Source organism: Peromyscus californicus, unplaced genomic scaffold, assembly GCF_007827085.1.
Source record: "Peromyscus californicus insignis strain IS unplaced genomic scaffold, ASM782708v3 Scaffold_21__1_contigs__length_65335640, whole genome shotgun sequence".
NCBI lineage: Eukaryota > Metazoa > Chordata > Mammalia > Rodentia > Cricetidae > Peromyscus > Peromyscus californicus.
The window spans coordinates 59116122-59140380 of record NW_026294514.1 but is presented as its reverse complement, the minus strand read 5'-3'; the positions used below and the strand labels follow the sequence as shown (position 1 = coordinate 59140380).

Sequence of the window (24259 nt, the reverse complement as noted above, 5' to 3'; positions counted from 1 at the left end):
CTTCAGGTAGTCTCTGCTTTCAGCCTCACCCTGGGGGATCAAAGGCAGCCGTGGAGGAGAGGAATGGGAATGAAGTGTGCTTTGATGGAGAGCGAGCCCATACCCACCTCTGCTGCGCCCGCTCCTGACCCTGCTGCCAGCCACAGCGGGCTGGGCCTTTTGCTTAAGGAAAAAGGAGAAAATGTCAGTTATTATGTTGTGGAACACAATCTTATCTTTTTGTTGGATTTTTAAAGCAATTTTCCCAAAGATCAGCCATCAGGTTTGACTGAGGTGTATTGACAAAATTTTAGCCATGATGAAGAAAACGTTTTAAACCCCAAGAAATCTGACCCTGGTTCTTGGAACACTTTGATGGATCTTTTTTCTTCCTTCCTTCCTTCCCTTCCCTTCTCTTTCCTCTCCTCCCCTCCCCTCCCCTTTCTTCCCCTCCTCTTCCCTCCCCTCCAAGAACAAAGCCCAAATTTCAAAATCAGTGTTAAGAATAACATGATGAGGTTTACTAGAGCAAATGAAGTCCGTTAGTTGTTTTGAGTGGTCTAACATGAGTGCTGAATTACTCGTCCCTTGCCAGAAGTGATATTAACCTTAGCTTTCTTTCCTGTACAAAAGTAATCAAGCCCAAATTGTTGTACATGGCAGGTGAGTCCTCTGTCACTGCACCACATGCCCCCACAGTCCTGGTTATTAAACAGTAGTGTGGATTTTAGGGACTGTCTCCTGATTGTTTTTTAGGTGTATTTTTATTTTTCATGTGTAGCTGTGAGTGTATACTTCAAGTGGAGCAAGAGCCCTTGGAGGCCAGAAGAGGGCGTCGGATCCCTTGGAGGTGGAGTTACAGGTGGTTATGACCTGTATCATGAGGGTGCTAGGAACCAAACTCAGGTCCCCTGGAAGAGCAGGAAGTGCTCTTAACTGCTGTGCCGTTTCTTCAGCCCCCTCTGTGTCCTCACTTCTTATTTCCTGGTGGGAAAGACAGGAGAACACATTGATCTGATGTCACTGAGTCGTTTCAGAAGATCGTGCTTCATCCAGCAGCTCGGAGATCGAGGGCGCTCATCTTCTGGTGTGTTCCTCGTCGGTTACGTTTGGTGAAGCGGACCAGCACACCAGAGGACGCCACTGGCATTAACACACCAAATTGTCAGTGCACAGTGACCCTCATGTCCCCATCTCCCCGCTTCTTTATTCAAGTGCACGTGCTACTGGAGCGTCAGGGTCAGAGCCAGGGGTAGGCATACCTGGCTGCTCCTCAGGCTCCAGCCTCAGCCCCTACCTGTATGAAGTAAGAAACAGTCATTAGCAGTCTAGCAAAACTCTAAGAGTGGGGTGTTCAGGGCTCATTGCAGAAGTCTCCACTTACTCTTTTCTCAGTTTCATAGAGCAGATCCCCAAAATGTCAACGGGATGTTTTGAGTGTATCTTTATCAGAATTGTTTAGATTTTTCAGAGATTGTACATGTTGAAAGCAGGCACCTTGCCAAGTGCCATCAGCAGAGATACTTTCTAGTTAGCCTCCGCGTCTGCACGTCCGTCCATCACAGTGAAAGATAAGGTTGCACTAGTGTGAGGGGTTAGCGTTACAGACGTGTCATTTCTGTGTGTCGACTGGGTCTCACTGTGGCACAGGCTGGAGCCCACCATCCTCCTGACTCAACTTCCAGAGCGTGGAGATTGCGGGCACGTGCCAGTCCGTCTAGCTTCCTGTTAGGTTTTGTTTTTGTTTTGTAACATAGTGTCATTTGGATTTGTTCCACTAGCTTTCCCAGACCCAAGATAGAGCTGCCCTGTACCCGTGTGTGGACACACACATTGTGGGGAGAAGGGGGTGACCCAGGGTTGTCCTTGTTAAATCAGCAACTCTGTTGTTTCTGCACATGCCCTTCCTGAGTGTCGTCTGTGGCCCTCTGAAGCTGAGCCTCACCCGCCTGGTCCCCGACCCACCCGCCTTTCTTGTTGCAGCTGTAGGGCCGTCTGTTCAGGGTCATTGTAGATAAAATCCCAGAGGAACCAGAACCTTCAAAGCATTCCCCATGAGCAGAGATTGAAGGGCAGGGGTGTCCCGTCCCACTGGGTAACCTCCAGCCCTTGACTGGGGCGATTGTCAGAGCCCAGGTGTGGCAGACAGGCTGGGGAGCGGAGGCTGTCTTTCAAGTGGCCAGGCCTGCCTTGTGAGGCACCGGACACCATGATGTTATCTCTGTCTTCTGGCTGCAGTATGCCACCCACTCTCAACAAAGGCTTGGGAACCACGAGGCTCCCTCTTCATGACCCACCCACCTGCCTCCTGCTTAGGAATCACACAGGAGGTTTTCAGGCCTCATCTAGATGTTTACAAGGGGATATTTTCTTGAGTATGGGCAAGGGGGTGTGGATTTCACAAATTAGCATTTGATTTCTTTTTTCTTCTTTTTAATACCCTGGTATTTTCCACAGTTAGCTTCAAACATAACAAAAGGTTGCATGTAACCCCCAAGGGAAAATAAGTTCTAATTCATCATCATAATATGTTGGCAATTTATTCTCCACATTGCTCTGGCTATAAAGACATGTAGGCAGATTTATCAACTGGTAGTTAGAAGCCCTGGGTTTTATGTTCACCCGTAAGTCTACTGCATATGGGTATACTGGGTATCTTTGTTTCTCCTGCAGTCAAAGACTTGATTTCATTCTTCATACTGCACTTATCTTGTTTTGCAGGTTGTGTGTGTGTGTGTGTGTGTGTGTGTGTGTGTGTGTGTGTGTGTGTTCATGTATGTGTATGTACACATGTGGAGGAGGCTGGGTATCAAAGTTGGGTTCCTTGGACATTCTCTATCTTATATTTTGAGACAAGGTCTCTCACTGGGCCTGGAGCTGGCCACTTTGGTTCAACTGATCGGCCCCTGAGCTCCTGTAATCCTCCTGTCTCAGTGCCCCCAGTGCTGAGGTTACAGACATGTACCGTCACACTCGGCTTGTACACGGCAGTTGGGGATCTGAACTCAGGTCCTCATGCTTGTCAGACAGGCACCTTATTGACTGAGCCGTCTCCACAGCCCCTGGCATATTTGGTTTCTTTTTTTTTTTTAATTAAGCATCTATTTGGTGCTGGATGTCTTCTGTACAATAGTCACATTAAAAGAAGTTTCAAGGTAAAAGGCGGTCTAAAGAGATGGCTCCTGTTAAGAGCACTGCTTGCTCTTCCAGAGGACCCGGGTTCAGTTCCCAGCACCTACATGGTGACTCACAGGATCTGTAACTCCAGGGGATCTGAAGCCCCTCTTTTGACCTTCTCAGGCACACGGGGTACACAGTGTGTCTGTATGCAGACACACACACAGATGAAACACTCATACACATAAATTGATGTGAAAACATAAAGAGGGTAGGGAAACACCAACAGGAGGCTGAGACCAAGGCAGAATTGAAGGGAAGTGGCTCCAACCTCATGGCTACTGGAACTGGGAGGCTGTGGTCTCACTGTGGTTCACACAGCTCTAATTGTGACAGTTCTGAAAGTAAATTGCCCAAAAGCCTCTCCAGCAGTTACCAAGACTTTCCCTGTGAAATAGTCACTCTTCTGCATAATCAATGTCTGTTTTGTTACAGCTCTGATTGGGACGTCTTGAAGTTAACTGTGTTGGGGAAAGCAAATATTTTATTTGCTGTGGGTGATGCAACCTCTTGCAGAACATGACCTGTGAGAGAGAGAGTCTGTCTGTCCATCCATCCATCTGGTCCCTCACTGGCCACAGGGCAGACTTGTGGGGGTAGTCCTGGCCCCAGTGGAGGTGGGGGTGAGGCAGGTCCAGAGGGTTGCCTGTTTCACATGGGAAGAAATTAAACTATGTGTTAGAACCACCCAGCATAGCAGGGGCCGGGCTGGATTTCGAACCTCCTCTCTTACTGCCCTTGTTTTGGAACCATGTCATGTGACAGCCTGACTGTCCCCAATGGTCATTGGTGGGAAAAGCTCTGAACTTTTCTGGAAACAGTTTAGTGATGTGCATCCAATGCCCTGGAAGTAGCTGTTTTCTTGGACTCCTGTCTTAAAGACTGCCCCAATGCTTAAATAGATGGGAGTGTTGATTCATGACTTTAGAGCCCATCTAAGCAGTGGGAAATAATCATGCCAACCAAGGCCTATGATCTGAAAGAGAAAACAGAGAATGAATCCGATCGCTGACGTTTTTTATGACATTTAGCCCTGAATTGTTGGGATAAAATGTCAAAACCAACTTGACTCTTTTTCAAGCTTGGGTTTCTGTATGTCAGGTCTGCACAAAACTACTGCAGCACCACCAGAAGGTGGCGGGTTAAGAGGCAGGGCCGCAAGAAAGCAGCTACTTTGGTGTGTTTGTGTATTTTGCAAGTTATTTGTGCATTTTGCACAGAACTAGAACCTAGTCTGTCTTCAGGACCCTGGACAGAGACATCTGGGGCCGGGTTTTAGCCTGCCTTCAGCCCCTGCTGAGAACATCACTTCTTAACTCCTTGTGACTTTTATAGAGACAGCTCAGTTTCAGAAAGGGAGTGGAATCATGTTATCAAAGAGCAATCATACATCTAATTAACTTCTAGAGTTTTCTCCTAGTAGACATGCCTGATCTCTCCCTAGCCTGTTCAGCCAGGGCAGCCCTCCATGGGAAACAGACTCTTTGTAATTTAGCAGCTGTAAGCACCAAACTTGAAAAATGGTTGTGGCTGATTATGTAAAAAGAGATGAGGCTGGAAGGGAATGGGAATCTCTTGAAATGATTTCATTTCCACCTCCCAGCCCTGCTCAGCCTGCCTTTACGTCTTTCCAAGTACACTAGATTAATTTAAACTTGGTGCAGCTTGCATTCAGCTAAAAATCAACTAGAGAACAGTTTGATTTTTGACCCTTAAATATCAAATCCTGACTGACATAGCCAGTCGCTTCCCGCCGTGGCCCAGGCTTACCCCCAACTTCCTCTGGCTTTCTGCCTCCCTGATCACTGTACGGTCCTCAGAAATCTGGGGTGCTATTTGGTGCCCATACATCCTCATCCTGCGGTACATTTCCTGAAGCTTCTGGTTGTAAACAAGAACCAAGAGAACCCTAGAAATCCACAGAGTGCAGAGAAATAGTGGGGTCCAGTAGGGGAGTGACACAGGGGAGCAGGAGAGTAAAGGAGCCCATGCCATACAGGCCGCCACCGGCAGAGAGAGCGCTGGTCTGCCTCTGGAGAGCCCCAGCCTGGCAGATGCTTCCCTCTACCCTGAACCCAGTCTGATGGCCCAAGCCTGGTGCTGGTCTTCGCCCTCCCTTCCCAAGGATCCCCAAACCACTTGGGGACTCCCAGCTCAGATGCCTACCCCATCTCCCTAGACTGCAGAGTGGATTTTTTTTTTCATTTCTTATTTAATTGATTTGTAGTGTTTAACACAATGACCTTTCCCTTCTCTGTCTCTCTGTCTCTGTCTCTGTGTGTGTGTGTGTCTCTCTCTCTCTTAAAATCTTCTTTGTAGGTGAAATTCACGTGACTCACTTCACTCATTTGAAGTGTAACTTAATAGTTTCTAAAACAGCTATGGATCTCTGCAGCTTTTCCCAGGTCAACTGCGGAAATTTTTCATTACATGAGGAGGGAAGCCCTGGACCCTAAACAGTGAACCCACTTGGTGCTTTTTTAAGAGGCTCTGTAAACATATTTGGTAAGGAGAGCTTCGTCTAGCTGGCCGTCCACCAGCTCTCTTAAATTGAACTTCCTCTGCAGAGCCCGAGGTGTGTAATTGAAAGTGGCCGGGGAAGGAACCCCTCTCCCCGGCCCCCCTTTCCGCGCTGGCCCCTCCTATTGTGCACCTCACCTCCCCGTTTTTGTAACTCCGTCTGACACTGTGTTGTCTTTTCCTTTCCCCCAACACCTGTCATCTTCCTCGCCCCCCGCCGTGTCCCGCTGCCCCTTCTGACATTGTATACCCCTGCGTGCGCTGCAAAGGGAAGCACACAATAATGGCAGTCTCTGAACCATCTTCAGAGATGGGAGTGAAGTCAGCCTCCTCCCGCTGAAAGCTCCGTCAAAAGCTCCGGGCGAGGGTTTGAACTTCACTTCACACTCACCTTTTAACAGGGACCCGGGATGTTGTGATTTCCTCCAATGGCAAAGGTGGCTGCTTCTTTATTTACCAGCCGACACATCCCTCTGAGCCTCAGAAGGGACAGAGGCCCTATTAAAGATCCAAATGAGTCTCCCATTGTTGACCTTGGATCAAAGCAAGTGGCCTTTAATTTTCTACTTCCCACAATGACTTGCTGTTGAGTTTGTGGAAGGCCTTAGCCCTCAGCGGATTCCCCCTGGCAGTGCCAAATGGCTCTGTCTTTGAAAATTCTGAATTCTTTTAATACAGGGAGGGAAAAAAAAAAAAAAAACACTAAAAGATTTTAGCGATGTGTTGTACCTAACACAGCCAAAGAAGTGTGTGAGGGTACCTGTGGACACCAGAGCGCCATCAGCACCAGGTGCATATGCCACCCTTGTTCTTTCTCTCCTGTTGCGGGGTGTTCCCCCTTTTTGTTCATGGAAACGTGGTTCTGAGGAACACACAATTTAAAGTAATTCGTACACTTGCGGGTGATGGCCACTCGTCCCGTCAGCCGCTCATCTGGATTATAGTGGCTCTTAGGAGCAAGTTTGCATCATCCTCAACAACACCCCTGAGGGACAGTGGGTAGAGATGTCCCTCAGGAAGCTCTCCCTATCCCCCATACTGTCTGAAATGTCAACTGCCAGGCCTTTAGAAGACCCACGGTATGACTTGGGACTCACATGTGAAAAACAGAGGCAAGAGTGATTCTTGGAGAGTTCAGGTGTTCCCAACAGGCACATCCTGGCTCTCCACCCACCGAAGCAATGGGATATGGGAGCGAGGAGCTGATACCCTGTTTGTGGAAATGCCCCTGGATATTAGAAACCCTCTGTGTACCTGGCAGAGGCACTTCCCGAGAAGAGCCCCCCACAACAGTCCATTGAGATGGGCTCAGCTAATGATCGGCTGGGCAGATAATCGGAGGAGAGTTAATTGTGAGGTTCGATATAGCATCTTGTCGGCAGAGATAAGTTGTCACGTTTTCCACTTGAGCTGAAACTAAATGATTGTAAAATAAGTTATGAGTGTCCTTGGGCCTGTCTGCCGGAATGATAGCTAAGAATACATTCCTGGCCCATCAGTCTCGAGCAGGCTGCTTGATATTTATGCGAGTGGAATGTTATTTTATTCTCCCTCTGGTCATGCTTGTCAGCTCCCCGAGTGAAAAGTGAAACTGCTTCTTGGACTCATACTTCACATGCCGGAGCTCCGAGAGACTGCAGATTGTGATCATTATTGCTCATGTTATATATTTTGGGGGGTATGTGTTGAACATTGATGCCCGATTGGGAAGAACTAATAGGCAACATTGAAAGCATAGGATGGGCCTGCCCTTCCCAGCTCAACAACCCATATCTGGGGGATCCCTACACCAGAGCAGATTCAAACATGGAGTAATGAGGCACTGGCTTTTTTTTTTTTTAATTTGATCGCCTTGCTTCACCTTGCTTCTCTCCTGTATTTAATGCCACAGACAGTAGTCTCTTGTCTTACTGCCTAGTAATTGATACAAAATGAAATGTATTCTTCATAGGCAGTCAGGAGGAGTGGTGGACTCTGAGGGTGGGGCTGAGGGACATCTTGTCAGGCTGGAGGAGCAGTGGGGGTGAGGAAGCTCAGTGTAGAAGCCTCACACACTATGACTGCCCATATTTTAGATCGGGGGATATTAGGCAGTTCCTGGGATTCTGGGAGTCAGGGCATAAATACTTAGACTGCAGGTGCCTGTGTGCAGACTCTAAGTAACTAGAAAGCCATCACCGTGTCTATGAGGCGGCTGTCAGTCTAGCCCACTCAGGTCTCAAGCCAAGGCCGCTTTCCCTGCCTCCTCCTGTCTCCTGTGACCAAGGCTTTTGCTACCCTTTTGATGTCCATCAGTCCTCACCATCACTGTCATCCTCTTAGTGCCTGATTACATCAGCCTTGTGCACATCTCCACGTAGGCTGCCCAGTCATGTGCCGAAGCCTGGCTGCAGGTCTGTTTTCTGACCCAAAACGTCGCCTGGCCCAGCATTTGGTGCCTCAGGTAGCCTGGCCCAGCATTTGGTCCCTCAGGTAGCCTGGCCCAGCATTTGGTGCCTCAGGTAGCCTGGCCCAGCATTTGGTCCCTCAGGAACTTCCCCCTTAGCCTGGTGAAGAGGCCAAACTCCTAGAGTACCACATCGATGCCTACCCCCACTGGTGGGAAAGGAAAGCTGGACAGGCGGGGGTGGATTCCCTTCCCTGAGCCGTGGAGTGTTTGGCCTTGGCACATGGGAAGATGCAGATGGAAAGATGGTAGGACTTTGCCTTCTCTTGCAAGAGAAGAGACCAGACCTACAGAGTTATCTCCTGCTCAGTCTGTATGAGCAAGAATGGCCCCTCCCCTTGGGGTCTTGTGCCCTGTGCATCCCAGGGCACAGAGCAGTGACTGGTTCACTCCTGTCCTCATCTAAGAATGAACGAAAGGGGTCATAAGTGTTGCGGTTGTTTTCCACCTCACTGGTCAGACCTGAAAACACTTCCAAGTCTTCCATAGTGCGAGACAACTCTTGCACTTTTCTCCCTACACCCTCCCCATGACACAGTGGCACCTCTGTCTTCGCATTAGTCTCAATCCCTGAGCCCTGAGGGTCCCCTCCACAGGCCACAGAGTCACAGTCCTTGTCTGGGGATGAGTCTTCTCCCCCCGCCCCTGTCTGTTTATCTGTGGGGTTGGTGTGCCTGCTCCAGATGGGGGCTCTTGAGCATTCTGTGCTCCAGTGGCAGGGCCCAAGAACAGTCTTTTATTGAAGGCATCAAGCAAGAAATTAGATAGGCATTCTTTTCAGGCCTTAGAAATCGGCTCCGTGGGGACAGGGGTTCTGCCCTTTATTCTTTGACAGCCGCTAGCTCAGAGAGCATGCTCAGTAAGTATAGGCTGAGTGTAAGGGAGACTCTTTCTGTCAATAGATCCCATTCATGGCTGTAGCCGTTCACCTAAAAATAGCTTCCAGACGGTTGGAAACTTGCAGGACAGTGTTGGACACAAAAGCATGCTTGTGGTGAGTTTTTAAGGATGTGGCAGAGTTGATTGCACTCTGCTGTTCCACTGGGGACCACAGGTCCTCTCCCACCTGGGCCAGCACCTCAGGTAGTCGGTTCTTCAGTAAAACTGGCAGGTGCAGGGAGAATTCCCTCATGGCTGTCATCGTGGTGAAGAGGGAAAACACAGATCCTGCCTGCATCATGAAGCTCACGTCATAGCCAGCCAGTGATGCTCTTGTGACAGATGCTTGTCACCATGTGGAAAGTGCCAAGCCGATGGTGCGAGGAGGGCAGTGGCTTGTGCGGACTCTGGGCTGGCCCTGCGCTTTGTGGTGCCCCTACCTCCTGACGCACATCTCACTGGAGCTTCCCCTCAGAGGATGGAGGCACAGGCCACAGCAGATGCAGGAGAAACAGATGCTGCCCCTGGAGGCCTGTCCCCTGAAGTGGCTCCTGTCAGGGGCACCGGGGAGGCCAGCAGTGGCCAGCAGTGAGGAGGAGCCCTTCAGTGGACTTTGCTTCAGAAAGCAGCAGAAGTCAAACAGTAAAACGGGCGAGTGGGCAAGGGAGGCACCCTGTAAAAGGCAAGAGGGGATCCGACATGTCTGGTGCCGGCAGGAAGGGATCCAGCATGTCCGGTGCCGGCAGGGAGGGATGAAATGCTGGGACCAAAGTCACTATCTAGGCTAGAGTGGGCCCCAGCTCACAGGATGAGGCGTTCCAGAGCCTGCCAGTTCTTGGGGAGAAGTGGGGTGCTTGTTTCTGAAAGAGGTGGGGGAGGGAGAAGGAAAGGGAAAGTTCATTCAGTTAGATGGTGGGGGTTGGAGTGAGGTGAGGGATGCAGGAGGAACAGGAGAAGCCATGGATGAGCATCTAGGAAAGTGGCAGGTAGATTTCTAACTGAAGTGTGAGAAGCTCAGGGCAGCAGGGGTCCTGGTGCATAAGGGACCCAGGCACATGGGACCCAGAATCAGCATAACGCTGTCTCCATGGCCCTAAAAAGAAAAGTAGATGAAGTTAGGCTTCCTGTCAGGAACCATGGAGGGAAACTTGGGAAGCTGAGTTTTCAAAGATGATTCTAGTAGTAAAGGATGTTGGGACCTGCCACAAAGGTTAGACGGTAAGGGTGAGAAGGTGGATGAGCTGTGGGAGTCGGGGAGGTAGCTGGCAGAGCCCTGAGGACACCAGGGAAGGGGGCTGCTGAGGTATCAGGAAGGAAAGGGCCTGGCAGGGGGAGGAATGGGGACCAGACTTCACCTGGGCAGGTGGAGTGACATCACAAGAAGCCTGGGGAGCTGTTGTGAAAATGGAGAATTCCTGACCCAGAATCTGTAGAGTATCATGCAGCGGCATAGCTTCCAGAGGGTTAGGTTTAAAGAAAGGGCCTCAACTTTTCAAGTGTGAATGATGGGATTCATGTCTCCAGGAGAGCTGGCTTCCAGGGAGTATAGAGTGGAATGAGCCTTCCAAGAAGACAGTGCCCTGTAAGTCAGGATGTCCAAAGGAAGAGAGACCTACTGACCAGGGTCCCGTGAACTGGGGCTGTCCTGGGAAGGGCACTTCCCAACATCTCGGGATGTTGGGTTCCTGAAGTACCACTAACCTGCTCGCTGTGGTTTTCACGTCTGTCTCAGAGCATTGCCGTGTGGGCCTGGGAGGTGCTTCTAATTGAGAACAAGGAGCTAGCTAGACCAGCAGAGACGCTGAGAACAGAACGAAGCACCATGCGGAAGGATGCCTGTGGGGGAAAGCCAGAGTGCAGGGCAAGTCAGCGCCCTGGCCCGCTGGGCTCTCAGGAAGGTGGGGGCATTTCTTGCCAGTATTATCACTTCCCAAGACTGCCACTTGCCACTCCTCCATGGAAGCGAGAGTTTCTGCCAGAATAATGACAATCCATAGATACTGAGGCACCTGGAGAGGAGATGATGTGCTCCCTCCTCCTACCTTAGAAAAGGCTCTCTGTGGAGGGAAGGGAAGAAGTTGCCTGGAGACAGACACATTTGATTTTCATCCCAAGAAAGGAAAATTCTGATCCATGTGCCCGTGAGTTCAAGGCCTGCCCAGGTAGAATGGGAAGCAGGTTTTCAAAAGGGCATGTGCAGGCACACAGAAGAGGGGTCCTCAACTAGATTAGGCCCCCTGGATGGGTGAGACAGTTGATTGGCTTGATCTGTTTGGGAGGCATCCAGGCAGTGGGACCGGGTCCTGTGCTCATTGCATGAGTTGGCTGTTTGAAACCTGGGGCCTATGCAGGGTTGCTTGGCTCGGCCTGGGAGGAGGGGACTAGACCTACCTGGACTGAGTCTACCAGGTTGATCTCAGTCCTCGGGGGAGGCTTTGCCCTGGAGGAAATGGGAATGGGGGGTGGGCTGGGGGGGAAGTTGAGGGGGGCGGGAGGGGGGAGAACAAGGGAGTCTGTGGCTAATATATAGAACTGAATTGTATTGCAAAATAAATAAATATAAATAAAAGAGTGACTCATTTGACAGGGACGCTTCACTAAGAGGAAAAACTGGAATTTGTGCCCCTTTAGTTTTTCTTGGTTAGCAAAACTGTGTAAGTTGGGTACCTTTGGCCTTCAGGGTGGTATTTGAAAAAGTAGTTTATTGGTTTTGTTTTCAGCTCTTGTTGTTTTATTTTGTTTCTGAGGCAGGGTCTTACAAGGTAGGCTTCACCGGCCTGGTAACAGCTGTGTGGTCAACCTAGGCTGACCTCAAACTCATGGTCTTCCTCCTGCCTCAGCCTCCTGGGTTCTGGGATTATAGACATGGGTCACCTTGCTCCGTATATTCCTTGGCGAGTTCATAGGCATGTTGTGGGAGAGTTGTTCATACAGCCATTCCATTGTCGTTACAGCAGGTGGCCAGGGTACAGAGACACGAGTGCTTTGTCTGAGCTCAGTGCTGCTTCCTCGAAGCCTCCAGGTGTGGACTGGGGCTAGTGGCGGTGCGAGCCTGTCCCAACCCCACCCTGCTCAGGACTGTGACTCGGCTGTGGACGTAGAGGTTTGTGCCCCAAACAACCGAGACCTGCTAAGGAGGTTGTGCATAACAACCGGGGAGGCTTCCAAAGCTGCAGCACTCCAGATTGCCTCTGTGCCGAGAGCCCACGGAGGAGAGAGTGATGGGGTTGATGCCCATGTGTGGGAGTCTGTCCCGTCCGCTGTGCAGCTCATGCGCTAAGCGTCTCACAGAGATGTTGGGTTGTGTTCGGTAGTAGACGGTAGTTTAATAACAATTCACCTCCCCCCTGTGTTGGGCATTACAGGTCACCGGGGGAGAGAAGCCACCGCCACCCTGGAGAAGCTCTAGTTAGCTTTAGACCACTAACAGCCAAGTGCGGAGTGTCCACAGTCAGACCCCTGGAGTAGAGATGTAACTTGGTGGCTTAGGAGAAAGAATGACTGACAGTCACAGAGGTGGCAGAACTAAAGCAACAGGACAGTGGGACACTCAGGCTATTACGTGGGAATGTCTCTGGATAGGAGCAGTGAGTGGCTTTGCCCCCCTGCCTGATGAGTGAGCTCTCTAGTGGGGCACAGGACGGCATGGACCACTGTCAGTGGGCCTGGCATGGGGCGGGTGGGCGGGGGCATCTTTTTAGATCTGTGCATGAAATACTTAAGAAGAGCAGAAGTGCTCACTGTCAAGCACGGGACAGCTACAGAAGGGGAGGGAGCTCCATGATGAGTGACCATCTTGGAGTCTGGTACCTGTCCTAGGGACCAGATGGGGGCTTTGGGGGACACAGACTGTCTGGGAAGTTGTTGCTTTGTTTTGTTTCTTGGTTTTAGTGATGATGGTTTGTTGATTGGTGGTTGGCTGATAGGTAGGTAGGTAGGTAGGTAGGTAGGTAGGGTTTTGTTGTTTTAGAGAGCCTGGGTCTCACTATGTAGATAAGTCTGTTCCGGAACTCTCAGCTCCTCCTGCCTCTGCCTCCTAAGTGCTCAGTTAATGGTGTGTGCCACCATGCCCAGCTAGGGGTCACTGTTTTCATTTCAAACCTTATCCTCACCACCACCACTGCAGCCAGCCTGCCCCCCACAGCCTAAAGTGGGGCTCGGGACTGCTGGCTGTCCCTGGGGTACAGATCACCCCGGGAGAGGAACCAACTGCATGAGCTGGAAACCCTGGAGCCTGGTAGAAGTGGAAGGGTGGGTGGCAGCATTGGGGGATAGACCGGAAGGTGGTGATCAGTATCCATTAGCTCTGTGGTGCTCTTCAGAGGGGTCTCAGAATGGCTTTTCAGAGGTGGATCCCCAGCTTCTAGGGCTGGCAGTATTCAGAAAGCAGGAGCCAAGCGGATAGGAGTCAGTGTAAGCCTTTCTGTCCTTGGAGTTGCAGGACTCCTGAATCATGACCCACGGACTCTGAAAACTTGGCGTGTGGTGAGGTGCACCACTCATGCTCCTGTCCCCTGCTCGGTGTACTGTTCTGACTTGCATTCTGACTCTTCCCAGTCTTCTGGCACCACTTTGGCCTTTCTGGTAAAGATAAAGTAAATAATGAGTTGAGTTTTATTTAACATGAACTACTGTATTTGCACATTGGCTTTCAAGCCTCTCTATGGAGCTGAGCCAGAGGGACTCTTCTTCACCTGTAGCTGTACGGTATTGGCTTGGAGACACTCCTGCAGGCTGTTGATGAGAGTTGTGGCGTGTTGTGCCACCTCTCACGGATGACAAAGTGAAGTCACAGCCGCGTGTAGTGCTGCAGAGAGATCAGGAATTGTTCACGCTTTGTGTGCAGGTTACACCCACTCAGGACAAGTCTCTCTGTGGGTTTGTATGTGTTAGTGTCTCATTCCTGGTACATCAGGGTCTATAAGGGAAGGAGAGGGAAGACTCAGAATCCGAAGTTTGACATCCTGCTGTCCCTGATGTCGTGTGTGAGTCTGTGAGGTGCCAGGAGTCCAGTGGCCGGAAACAGAGGATTTCCAGTGCCTGCTTTGGGCTGGGAGGTGCACATGGCCAAAGTGCCTAGATCTGTTCCCTGCCAAAGCCCCAGACCTCCAACCCAGCCACCCTTGTGTGCACGTGTCTCAGGAAAGATGGAAAGATCTCATGTGTTAATGCTGGAGGACATTGCTGAAGTGGGGATCGCCTCCTTTTCTTTGCTCTGTGCTCCAAGCTCACCTTTGCGTTCTTTTGCCTTTTCTGGTTCGGTTGCAGACACGGGGCTGGGTGACTCGGTGTGTTCCAGCCCAAGTATCTCCAGCAGCACCAGCCCCAAGCTTGACCCGCCCCCCTCCCCCCACGCCAACAGAAAGAAACACCGGAGGAAGAAAAGTACCAGCAACTTCAAGGCTGACGGGCTCTCAGGCACTGCTGAAGGTAAGGGTCCCCAGGCTGCCAGGGTGAGCGTCTGCACTGTGGAAATGTCCTTGCTCATGAAGACCGCTATTTACCTAATGGCCAGATGTGGACTTTCTGAAGTGTCTTCTGCAAGTGAATTTAGTATGTTTTTATTCCGTACATGCAAGTAGAGATATGTGCATGCATACACACACATGCATGCACACAAAGATAGGAAGTGTGAATGGAACTGAACTTAAGAAATACTCAAAAGAAAACCAAAAATTTGAAACATTGTTGTATTAACAGCAAGTTTTGTTAGTGAGATGGACAGTAACAGAGTTTAGCTTGATCAAAGGTTCCCATTCTTAGAGACTACCTTGTCATTCAGAACCTTTCTCTTTCCTTGCATGCCAAGCTTTTCCCTGAACATTCTCCTTTTTTGTCCAGAACTGTGGATTGCAAGATGCTACTCCCAATGAGGTTTTGTGAGCCCACAGCACATAGCAAGCGACAAGGACCAGTGGGGCTCAGCAGGGTGCCCCATCATTTGTGAGGTGGACCATGTTGTTTTGGGTGTCGTCATGAGGAGGCTGGAGTCTAGAGCCTCACAGATTGGGGTTCCTTGCAGGGCCCTAAGCTCTTCTCCTTCACCAAGGTTCATCCGGTTCTGTCCCCAGCAGCTTCCTGCTGACAAGGTTAGGCCGTGAAGACCAGTTTTCTTATAAGGATGATTCTGCCATGTCAGCAGTCATGGAAAGTAACATTGAAGGGTACAGGCACTGAGTTAGATGCCGCTGCTCTAGCTCCCACTAGAAAAGGTTCTGCTCAAATGCTAAGAGCTATTGAGACCTCATCAAGAGCCACCAGCTGATGTCAGCTCCAACCTGCCCCAAGGAGAGGTTGGAACAAGATGGCAGTACTGCTACCCATCCCAACCTCCAGCCTAGGGACCCAAGCAAGAGTTTCCCTAACTATTGTCCTAAAGTGCATGTCATGTAACAGATAAGTCTCTCAGAACATGTCACACGTTTCCAAATGGTGTTTGTTCTTAATGTCATAGCACAACTGAAGGCCAGTTCTCTACAGCTGCTCTCATGCGTTTCAGTCACCTACACACATGATCTGTGCCTAAAGCTGTAAGAGCAAGCCTGCGGTAATCCAGAGGTAGTATGTTCAGCCAATGGGGTGTTGAGAGGAATGTGGAACGTGACCTTCACTGACTTTCTGAGCTCATGGGGTCATCTGGTGGGTGCTATGCAATAGTGTGCCGTCAAGCTGAGATAGGGTGACTCTATCCTAACAGACAGACACATGGCAGCTTTGGGGGGTAGCTCTGTAATACTTGCCTTCTAAATATGGGGAACTGAGTTTGAGCCCCAGAACCTGCCTACATAAGCCAATCATAATGGTATGTGTTTGTAATCTTAGCACCAGGGAGGTGAAGACAGGCAGATGCCTGGCATTCACTGGAAGGCCAGCCAAATCCACTTTGGCAACTTCCAAGCCAGTGAGAGATCCTGCTTCCGAAACAAGCTAAAAAAAAAAAAAAAAAGGTGTACAGTGCCTAAGGAATGATGCCCAAGGAATGATTATCCTGTGTCCTCCCCATGAGCATGCCTGTGCATACAGGTACCACAGAAACACATAGATTAGAAAGTCACAACAGTGTCTCAAGCTAGGCTGGATGAGTGGGCAGCACATCTTCAGAAGTTTTGGATGGGTCTGCAGAGACCACCCCTCAGTTCGCTGTCAGTTTCTAATAGGAAGTAAGTTCTAATAAAGCCGTCTGTATAGTTTCCCCGAAAGTGTTAACCTGCCCCACTGCCAGCGTGTCAGTTGTACGAGGCCTGTATGTGATTAGCTAGTCTATGACAATGTTTTCCCACATCTTAATGTTCCTTTTTTTTTTTTCTTTTCTTTTTTGAGTCTGGGTCTCACTATGGAGCCTCAGCCAGCTTCAAGCTCATAATCCTCCTGCGTGCAGCATGTGTACATCCCACAGTGCATACTTCTAAAGTCAGATTGTGTGCTATTACTCTACCGTTGACACACCGTGTGTGGTCTTCAGGCCTCTCTGGTCCTTAGATGACAGAAGTCTGAAGTCTGACAAGCAGTGTCGCCTTCAGAATAAAGCCAGTTGTGTGAACACTTGTGTTAACAGTGCTGTTTGGTTGTGAGACTGTTTCTGGGGACTGGAGAGATGGCTCAGCAGGTCAGAATACTGGCTCCTCTTTCAGAAGACTCGGGTTCAATTCCCGCACCCACGTGGCAGCTCACAGCCATCTGTAACTCCAGTAACACAGATATTCATGCAGGTAAAACATAATAGACATAAAATAAAAATTAACTCCTTCAAGAAAGTAAGAAGGAAAACAGCATGTTTTCTGTTGCTCACTCCGGGGCGGTGCTGACTGCTGGTGGCCTCAGATGTCCCCTACTCATGGCCTCCTGTTTTACCTCTGCCGTCTGAGACACACACAGTGCCCCAGCACAGGGCTTCTGACCCTCTTCTGGGACTCATTTCCACCTGAAAAAGGGTTTTGCAGCCCCAGGTATAAAGAGATATAAAATAGGTATTCAGATCTATAAATAATAAATGATGAATGTATTTTAAAATGATTCTTTTGCAGATGTACAATATAATTTTTAATATTTATTAAAGACAAAAGTGGGGCTAGTTGCTAAGAGCACTTGCTGCTCTTCTAGAGGACCAGAGTTCTGTTCCCAGCGCCCATGTTAGATGACTAACAACCACCCACAGCACCAGCTCCAAGGGCTCCAGTGCCCTCTTTTGGCCTCCAAGGGCACTGGGATATACATAGCATGCACGTGTGCGTGCATGCGCACGCGCGCGCACACACACACACACAAATTAAAAACAGCATTTTTAAGAGACAAAAGCACACCTGCATGCCCATGAGATGGATGTTTCTTTATTCTTGCATAAAAAATTAAATCTCGGCTGGATGTCAGATACCACAAGGTGTAGAGCATCTTCAACATTTTTCAGACTTGATAGATGTTTTGATTTTATAATCATCAGCTGGGAATGCCACTTTGCATAAATACATACTACAAAATAGTAGAGTGTGTGTAGGGCCATTTTCGAAATGTTGGAAAATTTCTCTCAACCCTAAGCTAGAATGCATTGAGTGATCTTATTTTTAATGGAAGTCAAGTCAGCAGCTCCAAGGGTAGTCTTTAAACCCAAACATTCTAACAGTTTTCAGAGGTAGACTAATTTGATGCGGACGCTCTGAGGAATGACTATAGGAAAATACTAAGTCTTTGTTTTCTTATATTTTTGTCCCTTATATTTTTATAAGAGTACAGTGTAAACACTGCAGTCCAGAGAAGGCCGTTGTCTGGGGTCATGGATCCACTGTGTAAGAAGCTGGGCTATAGAAAGTATCTGTGAGGTAGTTGGATGCTCTCTCTGCCTTCCGCTTTCCATGATGGTAACGAACAACTACAATCAAACATTTTAAGAGTATAAAAAAGATAAAATCCCATTGATATCTAATTCAGTCAGAACCGTAGGGGGAAAGCTGGTGGTGTGCTCAGGCTGGTCAGTACAGATTTACCGAAGGGTCTCTGGCGACATGAGAAAGGACCTGGAGAGGAAGTGAGTGGGGGAGGGAAGTGTTCCTGGCAGATGCTGTGGCCTTCCATAGAGGGATGGGTGCAGTTCAGCCATGGTAGCCAGAAGTCAAGGAAGTGCCTTACCTGCCTCCTCATCTCCTCCCCCCGTCCTCAGTATAAGTGAACCGACAGCCAAAGGCCTGAGCCTCCAAGCTGCTGGCCCCACCTGTCACCTCCACGGGGCCTCTTGCACAGCCCTGAAGAAAGCTGCCTGTAGTCCTCTTTCACACATGCCACAGACCAGAGGCCTTGGAGAGCTAAGGGGTAGGCTGTGCATGAGTGCAGGAGCCCCAGGACTCCCTGCATGCCCCTGGGTGCCATCCCCAGCTGCATGGCAAGAGCTGCTCACAGGCTTCCTGGGATGTCTCCCTCTGCGGTTTCTGCAGTCAGAAATGCAGGCTGAAAGACTGTGTCAGTGTTTATGTTGCTTCAACTTAAGAAATAGTGCCCGACTGGTACCTTAGTGTGACACCAACAGCTACTCTAGCTCCTGTGCACTCAACTCAGGTCTTGGGGATGAACACCACTGCAGTCTACACCATGAGACAGAAGATGTCTTTCCAAGCTTAAGTAGAACAGCTGTTATGATTTTAATACTGACACATATGTGTGCAGATGCTGTTGATTGTATACTAACCTAAAAACATATGTGTGCAGACCTGTTGATTGTATGCTAACCTAAAAACTAATCATAAAATGAATCAAATGAACATGGTAAATTACAGAAGCAGAAACTGTAACTTAAAAAAATCTTTGTATTGGGGCTCCAACAAGGTAATTTGGCAATCATATCTAGTGATTAACTGTAGATTTGGGGAGATCAAGCCCTTCCCTAGGCTCTTAAGTAATTCTGGGCATCAAAGGAATCCTAAGATGTGGAGGTCATGTTGTGCCCACCCCATCCTCCACCCTGCCCTGGGAAGGCTTGGAGGTGGGTAAGGCAAAGTCAGGACAGCGGACTCACCCTCCCATTGTGTGGTGGGCACATGCCCAGTGTCTCCAGACCCTAGACCCGAGCCTACCAACCACAGCCAGTGAGCCTAGCTGAAGGGCGTGGCCACTCCACAGACAGGAGCCTAGCTGAAGGGTGTGGCCTCTCCACAGACAGGAGCCTGAGTGCTGCTGTTTGCTCTCGGGTTTGCACAGTAGCCACGTCAGGAGTCTCCCACAGCTCGGATCTGTTCTTGCCACCTGCAGAGCACCTGTGAAAGCTTCTCTCTCTCTCTCTCACACACACACACACACACACACACACACACACACACACACACACACGCACGCACACCCCAAGTCTGTGACACCCTTCCTCAGGGAATGTTTACATTACATCCTGCCAGTAATTGAATTACTAGGAGGAAATACAGGCTGGTCTTTTGAGATGACTTTTTCTCTATGATTTCTTGTTCAAAAAAACTTAGGTTTTTTTTTTATTTCTGCTAACTAAAGCATTGGGCATAGGACATTTGCCACAGGTGGCACAGTGGAAGCCACTGTCCCCTCTCCTTGACACCTGTTCCCACTTATGTTCACATGGTCCCATTCCCCGCACCATCACCAACACTGACTGAATACACCAGTGGTGTTCTGGGTCTTCAGATGAGTTCTATTTGTGGAGAAGGATTGCAGAGACTGAGAAAATTGGCTATATCATTTAGATCTGTATTCATGAACCAATGAGGAGCCTAGAAAGAGTAGAAATGGAGCTGTGCCTTGTCATGGAGCCCTGGTAACCTAGAGAATAGTCACATGGGACATAGGGCATGCTCAGTTGATGGAAGATGGCTGTCAAGTGCTAGGTGGCCCTGACTAATCAAGGAAGTGACAGTGGGACCCTTGCATGGAAGCCTCAAGGAGATGACTTTGGGTTAGAAGGAAGTTAAGAGCCAGACAGTGCTAAGAGGAGATGGCCCCAGCACTGCAGTGAGGTGCAGGGTTGGTCAGGCCACAGGCCACAGTTGAGGACTCTGGGTTCTGTACCATCTTCGGAGTTCCAGGACCTGGCTTACAGGTGTGTGTCTGAGAAAGCGCTGAAAATTCTCTCGGCCTCTGACGACTTACTAACCATGGGCATTGTCTTTGAATTTGGACACCTCCTGGATTCCTTCTTACCTGTCATCCAACAGTAAGGTTATGTAGCCTTGCTGAAAGGAAGCTGCAGCCCGGGAGCCCTGCTCTGTGGCCCCGAGTCTGGTGGTCTTGGTTAGTTTTACAACGTTCATGCACGTTTGCATCAGGTGCTAATTTCCCTGTTTCCCCAGTGAAAAGGCTGAACTAGAGAGGTTAAGTGGCTTTCTTGTCCAGGGTCAGATCGCTGGTAGGTGATAGAACTGTCTCTTGATTTCTGCCTTAGACTCTTTCCACCGGGCGGAAAGCGAGGCTTTGAGCTATGTGAAACAGCTTTTGAGTCTGGGAGTGGAGCACACTGAAAAGCCTCCTTGAATTCTCAGATTCCACGGAAAGACACTGGCTTTCATATAGGTCTGAACATCTAGAAGTTGTGTGGCAAAGATCTTTTTTAAAAATGCAGGACCCATCTCAATGTCCCCACTCTTATTATACAAGAGGGTCTGCAGAATTCCTGGTGTTGCCCCCCCCACCTCCCCCAAGTTCACAGTGCTTTGTATAAAAGGTCTCAACGGGAATTTATTTCATCCTTCTCATCCTATTCCTTCGGTGCTTTCTGGGTCTTTAGTGAACCATTGAGTGGTTGATTCTAAATGGCTATTAAAGGATTATCCTAGACAAGGTAAGTCACCCACAGGCCTCTCTGTCACAGTACAAAACGAATTGCTCATCCCAGCCGCTCTCTCTGAGCAGTCACAGGTGAGGCCCAATATGTTGACAAATTCCATTAACTCCATAGTTGCAAAGGTCACCTTCAACTTGGTTTTTCTTCATTCACTCAGAGAAGACCCTAAAATTATGAATCATGTCTCTTTTTTTCCCCATCAAATATTAAGCAACCACCCTGGGGAAACACGATGGCTTTGGCACCATTGGAGACCCTGGGAGTTAAAACTGAGGTCTGCTTTCTCCCCCAGGGGGTTCAGCCCCTTAATATCTCAAAGCATGAACTATAAATGGTACCTCCCTAGGGTGTCAGAGGAACACTCAAGAAAGGTGTGGCATTCAGCGGCCTAGCCACATGCCCAGGATAAGTGTGAGAGAAAGCTCGTCTGACCTGTGTAGAACTTAGTTTTGTGTTTAGTACACAGTGGTTCTTACTTAATACAACTTGGAAAGACATTTTCTCCTGCCTACTTCAGCTTGGTGGTCTTGGGGTGGGTGTAAGTTGATGCTGTGGGAGGCACTTGGCAGAGAACATGAAGAATTGTGCATGAGCGGCATGTGGTTACCTCCCCTCTTTAGGATTATCAGCAAGTAACCTTTAGGCACCCGCAGCTCTTAGCCCATGCCTGGCCTTTCGACCGTGTTGATCGCCATGCTCTCTGGGTGTCGGGGGTGAGCTAGAGGTCTTACCTGCCATTAGGAGAGTGTGACAAGCTTGTGGGTGTCTTATCACAGTGATGTGCATGGCATACATGACTGACGAAAGTCAGGGCTCAGGACCTGTTGTGCATATGATGTGATCCCCCTCTACATGCGTTTTCAGACTTCATTTTGTGTTATTTAGAAGCGCCAAGAGGAGAAGGGATGGGACACTTGTGAGAGGTGACCATGCAGGTCTTTCATGCTGTCATCTGTCACTCCGTTTCCTCTCTCACCCTTGGGAACACTTCACCAGCCCTCTATATGTCTCCATGGTCAACAGCATGGAGATTGCATGATCAGTAGTCATTTTCATGCCTGAAACCCAGACCTTTCCCTCGTATTGAGCTGGGGCGGGTGGGGCGGGTCCTGAGTCATTGAGTTGTACAGAAAATGTCAAAAACCAAGAATTCCACCATCCTCCCAAAGATAACACAAAAAGAAATGTAGTGGTTTTGACTCTCTGCCCAAGGCTGCCAGAGGCTGCCAGGGTCTCCCCACCCTTAAGCTGTGGGTTCTAGGAGACATCATGGGCCCTGATGGACTCACTACCCATACACCGGCTTGGCTGTTCCAAGAGAGTCCTCGGACAGTCACTCCAGCTTCCCAGAGAACAAACCTGCTGAAAGTGAGTAGGGCTGAGCTTGCTCTAGACGTTGACATTGTACGTTGGACACAGTTGACTCAAAAGCCATCCTGCGGGGTACAGTCTGGCCATCACAAACACACACAAGCTGTAAGTGCTCTCAGATCCTTTGTGGAAGTCAGCAGGTTGGAAGTAAACAAAGATAAGTCGGTTACAGCAGGGGAAGCCGGAACAGAGGACTCCCACCACGACAAACCTGCCAATAGGAGAGGATTTGTGGTCCTTTTGTAAGTCCCCACAAACTAACAGGGTTAGCTTCAGGACCATGAAAGTGCATTGAGCACCTACTGGATGCCAAGTGCTGTGCTTGATACTGAGCGGGAAACTAGAAGAGCAGGGCACACTGATGGAGCAGTAGAAGGCAGTGGCTGGTGCTGTGCTACTGATACCCACACTGATCCTGGTTGCCCGGGAGACTCCACAAAGGGACACAGTATCCCCATTGGCGTTGAAAGAGCATGGAATGTCTACTCTCCTAAGGCACAAATGTAGGGGAATTCTGTTAAGTGAAAATGAGATCAGTCCTAGGAAGTGGCTTAGAGCCCTTTCAGTGTCCTGAGGAGACTATAGTGTGGCAGGACAAGTGGTCAGTTCAAGCTCCCTGTCCACGGCCACACAGGAGAATAAACTCACCCTTGCCAAACACAAGTTACAAGACCCCGCTCTGGAACCCAGATGTGCAGCAAGCCTCCACACCTCGCTGTTTGCCTATCCTTGGAGGTGCTCTTCCTGCCTGGGGGCCTCTGTCAGTCCAGCCTCCTTCTAAAGAATCTGGAATAACATCATTTCTACTGTCCAGCTGGGAGCCCCTGGGTCTGCTAGCATTCCACAGTCAGGATCTGCCTTGACGTCCTCAGGTGCTGCGGCTGTCACTTAACTCAGTGATGAAGTTGTAACCCCTGAGACCATGATCACATCTAGGAGAGAGGCAGCGCTGGTTCTCATGGCGGTACCCCTCTGCTTACCGCTTTCTCCCCAGGCCTCACCTACTTCCTGCACCTCATCTTACCTCAGGCCAGGGACTTTTGAACAAATCCTGATGGTCCCACTCCCAAATCATGGGATCCATTGTCAAGATACATCCTCAGACACCAACAAAGCCACAACGGGGCTACCATGTCATCCCTGTGGGTAGGCAGGGATGGCGGCTCCTTCTGTTTTACAAATGCAGACAGAGGTTCAGTAGAGTAGTGAGTGCTATGTCCCATAGATTGGGAGCTGAGGTCAGAGGCTCTGTCAGGCCTCTGGGTCAGGGTAGTCTGTGTTTGGCTTTGTGCCTGATTATTCTCTTGGGCATAAACCCTAGAGCAGTGGTTCTCAACCTTCCTAATGCTGTGACCCTTTAATACAGTTTGTCATGTTGTGGTGACCCCAACCATAAAATTATTTTCATTGCTACTTCATAACTGTAATTTTACTACTGTTATGAATCTTAATGTAAATATCCAATGGTCCTAGGCAACCCCCGTGAAAGGGTTGTTTGAACCCCAAAGGGCCCTGCCCTCTCTACTCTTGACTTGCTCTTGAGACTAGGAAACAATCCTTCTCAAACTGGATCTCTTCCTGACTCGTGTGCAAACATTTCATTTTCCTGTATGTGTTCGCCCTCTCTGATCAAAGTAAAGGCCCAGTTCACTGCTCAGCTACTTTGCAGGCAGTTAGAACCTACAGGATTAAACACCAGCTGACTTATGGGGGCAGTCTCTCTTGCAGTTTCTTCAGAAGCATAATCAGTTTTTGTGTTTGGGATAATACTTGTTCTTTTTGTTGTTCTGGATGAAGGGAGTGAGCATTTCAAGGACAGTTTGAGGTTAGCAGGAGGCGTGGAGTGATTGGTTGAGCCCTCTGTCATTCATAGGAGTTCTGCTTTGCTAATTCAGGTATTGCTTAAAGACCTGTGTGCCCTAGCTCCAGGTCTGATGATAATGACCTCTTGTGTTACTGAGATGTCTTACTTGTCCTCTAGAGAAGGCATGATTCAGGGTGAAGTGCAAGTTTGTTTGGCACTCTATCTTCCTGCCTTTCAACTATCTTCCTGCCTTTCAACTACACCCTTTGCTCAAATAATAAGCACCAGGTATGACGCC

The 24259-nt window shown here is 49.3% G+C and overlaps 1 protein-coding gene across 12 annotated transcripts in view; it reads left to right on the top strand.

Annotated features, from left to right (window-relative positions):
- Agap1 (ArfGAP with GTPase domain, ankyrin repeat and PH domain 1) overlaps positions 1 to 24259 on the top strand; it is a 465228-nt gene that overhangs the window by 338385 nt on the left and 102584 nt on the right. For 8 of the 12 annotated variants that reach the window (XM_052750469.1, XM_052750468.1, XM_052750467.1 and 5 more), the window contains one exon: positions 14270 to 14431. The exons of the other annotated variants lie outside the window; for them this stretch is intronic. In XM_052750469.1, the coding sequence (XP_052606429.1) occupies positions 14270 to 14431 (162 nt within the window). The remainder of the gene's footprint in view (positions 1 to 14269; positions 14432 to 24259) is intronic. 12 annotated transcript variants of the gene reach the window in all.